Below are 9172 nucleotides of genomic sequence, written 5' to 3' on the forward strand. Positions count from 1 at the left end.
ATTATATTCCATGTCTGCCAATATATCCTAAATGTTACACATTGAACCCTTAAAGGTTCTTATAGTTTGTTTTAAATAGGGCTATATTTACAAATTATTTCCATTATTGATGAATCTGTCAACAACCTTATTGATTAATTGATAATTATTAAGTCTATGACGTGTGGGAAATGAGTGAAAAATGTCCATAATCAGAACTATGACCCTTGTTTCATCTGACCAAAACCCAAGGATATTCAATTTACACTACAAAACTGAAAAAATCATCACATTCAAGAAGCAGAAACCATTACTGTCAATCCACTAATCAATTAGTTGTTCAATAACCTCTGACATGCCTGTTACGTATCCTAAAACATCCCTGTGACAAGGTAACATGAGGTCTCATTATCGTAATGGTTGTTACATAACTGTCTTTTCTGAGCTCCTTTCCCCTCAAACCAGTTAAACTGCTGAGCTCTTTCTGGACACGTCATAAAAATGATTTCTCAACATCCCTCTGAAGCACTGTGGCACTTCAGCACACACACATTTTTCCTATTAAACTACAGCAAACCCTGGCAACCTGTACGGTTTTGTATTACAAATGTAATCAACAAAGTCAACACAGCAGATGACAGATGTCCAAATTAAACTGTGGCAAAAAGGCATATATAATTACTACACTTCTGAGGATGCAGCTCTAAATCGTCCAATCGTTTTTTTCCTCGGACAAACTGTCATTAAAGGCCTTTCCTTCACAGTATTTGCTGTCACACAGCGGATGATACATGGGAAGTAATAACCTGCAGCTTAATTCATCAGGAAACCACTGTATGTGATAGATCACCACTCAATACGGCACAATGTGACACTGAAATTATCCCAGCTGTCATTTTCACTGATGCATATATCACTTCAATGAATTCAATACATTTATCAGTGTGAGCATCAAATAGAGACAAATAAATGTTAGATACAGTGGACACATGGCCTCCCTCCACATGCTAGGCATACAATAACTGGTCCACCTTTACTAAAGTGTACAATTAATTCACATATGCTGGTTTAGTGCTTCACTTTATTTCTATACAACGCTCCCTCCCAGGTGTAATAATATGATTACTGTAATATTTCAAAATTGTAAAATCACACCTAAAGTTGTATTATGCTCTGTATACAAGTTTGACTGCATGATACACTTTAACAAAGAGACTTATTGGTGGAAGTCAAATACCTCAGGGTGTAGAGATCACACAGAATACGGTCATGTAAAAGTAATAAATCATTAAAACATATAAAACATTCACGGAGCCTCAAGTCAAACTGAAATCGCAAGAGGGAACATGCAGTGTGTTGCATTATGGGTGTTTTTGGAACATAAAAGATGAATCCACTTGGGATAAACAATGTTGAACATGAGCTGCCGGAGCTGTCAATAGGCTCTATGGGAGGATTACAGTAGTGCTGAAATCATTAGTTGACTAATCGATTGGGAGACAAATAAAGGTCCAGTGTGTAACATTTAGGAGGATCTGTTGGTAGAAATGTAATATAGTTTTAAAGTTATCTTTTTATTACTGTATAATCACCTGAAAATAAGAATCATTGTGTTTCGTCACCTTAGAATGAGACGTTTTTATCTACAGAAGGAGCAGGTCCTCACCTATAGAGTCCACCATGTTTAACCACCATGTTTCTACAGTAGCCCAGAATGGACAAACACTGACTCTAGATAGGGCATTTTGCTTTTTTTGTGAGATTCCTAGCCACTGCAATTTCTCCTACATGCTTGGGAGGCGAGTGGTATTCAGTTGGTTAGATGCCACTAAAAACACACTCCCCCTTTAATTAACAATTTTGGTAATATAAGTAATTTATCAAGCAAAATGCAAAATGCTCTTGGGTTCGAGCTACTTAAATGTAAGAATTTGTTGCTTTTCTCTGTTTTATATCATCACAAACTGAAAATATTTTATTATTATTTCTAGACAGCAATATCAGTCAGTGGACCATTTTGGTCCAGACTGAAATATCTAAACAATTATTGAAAAGATTGTCATGAAATTTGCTACAGAAAGTCATGTTGCCCCTCAGGATGATTCAAAATGAGTTTGGTTATCTAGCGTCATCATCAGGTCAATTTCAATTTGTCCAATATTTTGGTTTATAACCAAATACCTGCAGAACTAATGACATTCCCATCAGCCTTAACTGTACTTTCTCTTTAGTGCTAATAAGCAAAGGTTAGCATGCTATCACACTAAACTAAACACAGTCAACATTATACCTACTTATCAGCATGTTAGCGCGCTGATGTTAGCATGTAGCTCAAAACACCAATGTCTGCAAGTACAGCCTGACAGATCCACTAGCATGGCTGTAGACTGTTATTCTTGTTATAGGGTTGATCGATTGATTAAAATAAGTAATTTGAAGACCTGACAGGGCATTTTCACTATTTGAATGGCTACATAACAGCAATCATAAAAATAACCTTTAGTTGCAGCCCAAGACTGCAGTTCTGCACTTTCGCATATTGAACATACACTACACAAAGACACTAACACAGCAGTTATTTTTCTGCTGCCTTCATGCAGTAGAGCTTCAGACATCCATCATCCCTTCTAGCAGTGCAGACAAAGGAGCGACAGTCAGTGGAGACTCCTGACAGGCAGGGAAAGATATTGTCTATATCTCCCATCTATCACAGCCTGCAGCCTGCAGGAGGGTGGAGTTTATATTCTTTAGCAGGCCTTATCAAGTAGCTCCTCTGTGTTCAGGGTTTAATATTTACATTGCATGGGGGCCTGGACCCAAATGGCACCACAGTGCTGTAAAACACATCCTCCTCTTGTTTGTCCTTGATCAGAATGAACCACAGTGGAGTGAAGCCTGCATCTATTTAGCCAACAGCTGACAGAGAGAGGAGAGACAGGGAAACAGTAAGTCTGTAGGGACCGTGCCAGTCTTCCAGTCTGTCATGCTTCATGCCAGCCTCCCGCCCACAGTCTAGTCTGCAGAGCCAACCCTGTTAGCTGCGACAGCTGTTATCACAATAACTGAGATAAATCGATAACACAACAACACACAGGCTTACACAGATGGACTCACACTCACCAATATGACACTCTGGCACAGCAAAGTACACACATGGAAGTGTGCTCACATTCACTTCACTGATAAATATGCACACCTCAGCTCCTGCAAGCAGCCACAGGGCTCAGATGATGTGTACTACAGGATCTAATTTCAGTGTCAAAAAGATTAACTGGATTTTAAAATGATATGCTTATTGGTAAAATGCTGCGAGTACAGTGCAGAGTATACATAAATAATTTGTCTACCTGAAGCTGGTTTGTATTGATAAATACAAACACAAAAGACTCCAACTTCACTTTGATCCTGGCAGTGGTTGGGATAACTTTTCCAATTCTTTGCATAAGTAGAAGTAATAGTAGCACAGTGTAATAGTACTAAAAGTTAGAGCCCGCTTTTAGCTAAAGATATATCATGTTGGCGTATATGTCAGGTGAAAACTAATAAGAAATGATAATGAAGAGATACCATATTATTTTATATATTATATATATTATATATTTTAGCTACAGTATTTTTTTTGGTGAAATGGTAAATGGACTGTACTTATATAGCTACTTTCTAGTCTTCTGATTCACATATTGATGGCACAGCATCAGAAACTATTTGGGGTTCAGTATCTTTTTGTGCAGGGGGTCCAACTTTGTGAGTAGTGGATGACTTACTGTACTTCCTGAGCCACAGCTGCAACAATATTGGCCTCAAAAAGTATTATCAGCAAATTGTACTGAAGTATTAGGAGTAAAAGTAATTATTTTGCCAAAAAGCCCCTTTCTGAATGTTTAGTTATTTTATACATGCCAATATGGGGGTTTTATTTATTAGTGAAGTTGGTATCTGAGCAGTTGCACTCCAGGCCAATAGGGGGCAACAAGATGGTCATGGTGCCGGCCCTCCCTGTTACACAATAACAATATAATGTACCTAGGCACTTGGTTGGTGTGTTATGGATATCATGAGGAACAACAGTTTTTACAATTCAAACACAATTAAAAGAAAATCAATGAACTGCAGGATTGTGCTACAAATCAAACTTCACGTCCCCAAACCACTGCAATCCAACACCACGTTTTAGTGTTTGTCATGTAAGAAACAAACTAAAGCCATTTATTTACCACAGTAACAGTTAGCAAGAGCTGCCAATTATGCCATACAGGATGGTTTAAGTTAAAAGATGCATTGTATTTTACATGATTGTGTGTAAAATCCCAATTTTATGTATTTAATGTAAAATGTATAAAGTGAGTATAAAGAGCACATGCAGTAATGGAAAAATACATCATAATAATGAAAAAATTGTACTGAAGTACAGACCTGAGCAACAACCACACACATCTTGATGTGTGCGTGCGTGAAAACCATGATCATGATCAGAGCTGTTTTCAAGTCTTTTGGATCAAGTCCAAGTCAAGTCTCAAATTAATGACAAAATGATCTTCACTAGAGCTGCTTTCACAATAAGAGCCACTCAAACTAAGGGACTGAAATTACACCTCCACTTGTATCTTAGCAAGATTGGACAATAAACACACATTAATCAATGGCGAAAAGTTCCTAAATACATATCTAAGTACATTTTTAGGTAAATAACATATTCTTTTACTTTTCATACTTAAGTAAAAGTACATGATCAGCAAAATGTTTAAATGCAGACTTTTACAAGTGATGAAGTATTTTAATTGTGGTATTTTTGTTTTACTTAAATAAAGGATCTGAATACTTCTGACAATAATTAACACATACACCCCCCTCCTCCTTTTCCTGCCCCCCTCCAAACTTACCTCTTCTTGATGAGGTCCAGTGCAGATCCAATGAGGCCATCTTTCATCTTATAGATCTTGGCTCCGTAGCTGGACAGGTCCGTCCCCTCCAGAAGGAGAGCTGGGCAGCAGCTGGAGGGCCGATCCCAGTTCTCCCTGCTGGGCGGGAAGGGAACCGACCCAGCTGGTTCCAGGCTGCTCCTCCTACGCCTGCTGTTCCCATCATCTCCCCATGTGGCAGAGGCTTTCTCTGGGGCTGAGCTGGCCAGGGGCTGCAGAGGGGTACGTGGAGACGGGCCTGTGCGTATAGGAGAGTATGTGCTGAAAACGGGGGTGGGAGCTTCAGTGCTGTTACTGCTCACAGTGCTACATGGAGATCTCTCTGAGGAAGTGACAGTCTGCAGGGATTCACCACTGTTGCCTGTCCTTTCACCTGTGCTCATTTCTCCTTCCACCTCTTCTGAGTCTTCTTGCTGTTTACTGTTTCCTCCACTAGAGTTGGACTGAGGAACAGTCCCATCAGAAGGTGTCTTACTGTCTGATGTTTCTGCTTCCTGTGGCAAGTCATTCTCAGGTTTTCCAGATACCACAGAACCAGCTGTGGACTCTTTGCTCTGTTCTCCCTCCTGCTGCCTCATCCTCTTAAACTCCTCAAACGTAGGGATATGTAGACGTCCCACAGGAGGTCTGCAGCGCTCAGATGCAGAGTCTGATCCACTCCTGTTACCTGCAATGTTGTCTGTTGTGTAGGATGTCTTAACCACTCTCGGGCTGGATGGGGAGCTGAGGAGGGCCAGGTTGGGGCTGCTGTTCTGCCGTCGGAGTTGCAAGCGCCTCAGGACCTCCTGCTTGATCTCCTCGGGGCTGGTGATGCGCACTGCGCACAGTGGCTTGGAAACAGCACATACTGAATTCATGTAATGATGCACACCCTCCCGTTCGATGGGTGCAGCACTTGGGGTCACCTGAGGCCGCAACGGAAGGGGTTTTAGAGGCTCAGCTGATGACCGTGCACTCTGGAGGCGGAGTTTCTCTCTTAGGCCTTTCCTTGCATCCCATTCGTCGACGCCACCTGGAAATAGCAACTGAGGGAAGAGCGGTAGGTCCTTTCTGGGCAGCCCATGTCGGGGGTAAAACGCCAGGCTCTCTGGGTTGGGTACAAGTCCATGGGCCCCCACTACAGATCCATCTGGATGACTGCCACACCAGTGGCTACTGGAGGTGTAGCGTAAAATAAACTCACTGTCCACACTCTTGTAGGGGGGAGCACTGAATGTGCACAGGCCAGGATCTACCACAGTGTTCCAGTTCAGGTTCTCCATACTCCTGTAAGGCCTGCTTCCATTGCTTCCTGTGTGGATGCAGGAGCCCGGGGCCAGACCCTCATCCGGCCCTACCCCAAGAATGTCCTGCCTGTTGGAGCAGTACCTCAGCCCCAGGTTAGTGAGCAGGGTGCTGCTGTTACACCTGGCCATGAGTGGGAAGGGAGGCCCCTGGTGGCCCGGGTAGTGAGGGACACTGGGTCTGTGTCTGTGGGGGTAGGAGGCTAAGGAGTCCGGGGACAGGGGGAGGTTAGCGATGCAAGGCTCCATGTCTATGATGAGGTCAAGGGGAGAGGCACAGCCAGCAGGAGAGCCGCCAGAGGCTTCGATGGAGGAGGTGGAGGGGTAATCACATGGTGGTGGAGGCTTTACGTCTGGCATGGCTGTGGGCTGAGCGAGCGGCCCTCAGACACATAGTGAGCAGGTACGAAGATCTGCAGCCTGCAGGGGCGAAGACAGAAAGGAGGACGATAAGATCAGAGATGTAAAGTCGACACAGACATTCATATAGACAACAACAGAGCCTGCCTTGCATCCTTTCAAACTGTGTAAGCTACTTTATCTTCAACTATATCGTTATGAAAAATTTCTAAACTAAAGTTTTAGTCAATTTACTACTTACTTTACATAACATTTTTATGATTTTCTAAAATGTCAGGGCAGCCAATATTTTACATAAATGTCTGTATTATGAAAATCAATAGCAGGCTGTTGCTAGGGTTGAGCTGTGAAATTTGTCACCAGTGAACATGATTTTAGTCAATATTATATTACTGGGCATGTTGACACAGTTTAAGTGTAAAAATGACTGATGACTTGATGTCCACTTTGATGGATAAAGCAACATGCACTGACAAACACTTAATTTAAGCTCCTAAGATGCAGATGCAGGTTTGAATGGCTGAATCATTAGATTAGAATTGTTTTATGTACAATACGCAGATAAAGATTCAGATAGGTATGTTTGGTATCTTTGGAAATGTTCAGATCTCTGTTCTGTAATTCCCTATCTAGAACCAGTTTTGGTTTTTGTGTGGCAAACATGTCAGACTCCACAAAATGCAACCCGACCCTCTGTAGATATAAATGGCTCATTCTCAGGTAATAAAAACATAATGATTCTAATTTTCATGTAAATATACACTGATGAAATTATACATTGTTTTAAATGTTACACACTGGGCCTTTAAACATAAATTTGATTATTTTATATTTAATTTAGTGTACATTACCATACTCTGACATAGATAAAGATTGAAAAAAACAATATTCTTGGTAATATTGTGATGTTGATTTCAACAATGTGGTATTGTTGCCCTTTATCAGACTAGACTCTTAGATCTTAGCCTGATAATACAGCTCAGATCTAATACTTTCAATGTATCCACAGTTCAGACTTTATACAGGATCTGCCCATAAGACAGATTTGTTAGAGGTCTTCAGCCACGGGGATAATCACACAATATATTGGAATATTGGATAACCACATCTATGGGCACGGAGACACTGTCTCTGAAACGTGTTTCCTTCACCAGAATAATTACATTCATTTTATAAAAATGGTTCTCTGTCTACCCCCTCCGGCTTTTTCTTTTTTCTTTCTCTGCAGCAAGAATAATAATAGAGGGATTATTGCCCTGCATGCTTGTCAGGCTATTAAAACATGAGATTGAGAGACAGATACAGAGAGACAGACAGTGCAGGAGGAAGAAAAAAGAGAGAGCTCTGGTAAAAGAGGCAAAGATGAGATGAAGGATGAGAGGAAATGAGTATGACGCTAAGAGAAAGCTGGAAGCTAAGGGGACAGTAATGAAGATAACTGCTCGGCTGTCCGTTGGCGGCCGGCTCTTCTCTTTCCTTCTGACTAATCAGACAGCAGTTGTAGATTAGCCAGAAGCCGAGAGAGCTGGCAAGACGGTACTGGGTGTACTGCAGCTCTTTCTCTCTCTCTGTAGTGAGTACAAACTGCATGTCGACCGCCCAACCCAAACGGCCATCATCCATATCTCATATTCTGTCTACATCACAGTCAGCAGCACAGGGTTAGGGATGTGATTATGACTACGATTATGAAACAGGGACTCAGAGGGCTCATCTCCGATGCATTAGGTGAATAATAAAACCCAAATCATCTTTAGACCCAAATGCTCCCAAATGCCAAAGCACGAACAGGCCGCCGCGCTTCTCTGCAGCTTTGCAGTAATAGATAAATCTCCATTCCTCACTTGCATTGAGGTAAGCAAGGCTGTTGTCAGAGTTAATCAGCAACCTCAAACATAGCAAGCATGAGCGCTTTCCCTCAAATCTTATTTGTTGGCTGTTCATTAAACGATGCTCTGAAACAAAAACCAAAGGCATTAATCTGTGGATCTTGAGTGAATACTTTCAACACTGACGACTGGAGCTCAGTGATGTCAATAGAAATTCATTCATAGAATCATAGTTTCTCTCATTTTATTAACAACTTTCTTCAAGGACAAGGTTGGAGATATTTTATATTTTTCTCACTGTCAACAAATTGCATGAAAAAAAAACAACAACAATGAATTGATCCCGCTAACAAGTATTACTAACAATTGCCATAGAGCTCCATTGTTCAGTGAGCCACACTGTTACACTGGGTGATGTGTTCCTTCATTACCATGAACGCACTCACTGTAGTTTATTTTGATTCAATCCCCCATACACTGTCCTGACAGACTGACACGTTTGCAGGGTTTGGTCTTTTAATTAGACCTATTGATTGGTTTGTATCACATGATACGATTTGTATGGCTATTATTTTGTGATCGTCATTATATTCATTTTCTTTATAGGTTCCGTTCCATTTAGTGTAGCAGAGCCTTTCCAGTGAGCCAACATGCACATTAGCAGCACCCCGACTCTGTTTGTCCTGAATGGAACAGAACCTTAGTTAGTATCATTGCATCAACGCCTGTGTTTACCCTACTATTTCCTGTCAAAATGGCTGGTGTGAAAAGTGTCTATAGTTGTTGAGACATTTCACTAAAA

At 41.3% G+C, this 9172-nt stretch overlaps 1 protein-coding gene across 1 annotated transcript in view; it reads right to left on the reverse strand.

Moving 5' to 3' along the window:
• Positions 1-9172, reverse strand: part of si:dkey-91i10.2 (uncharacterized protein LOC555224 homolog) — a 20822-nt gene that overhangs the window by 9442 nt on the left and 2208 nt on the right. The window contains exon 2 of the mRNA XM_035677181.1: positions 4860-6601. Within this exon, the coding sequence (XP_035533074.1) occupies positions 4860-6541 (1682 nt within the window). The 5' untranslated portion in view covers positions 6542-6601. The remainder of the gene's footprint in view (positions 1-4859; positions 6602-9172) is intronic.

The sequence above is a fragment of the Morone saxatilis genome, unplaced genomic scaffold (genome assembly GCF_004916995.1).
Source record: "Morone saxatilis isolate NCDOM2014 unplaced genomic scaffold, NCSU_SB_2.0 Contig5, whole genome shotgun sequence".
NCBI lineage: Eukaryota > Metazoa > Chordata > Actinopteri > Moronidae > Morone > Morone saxatilis.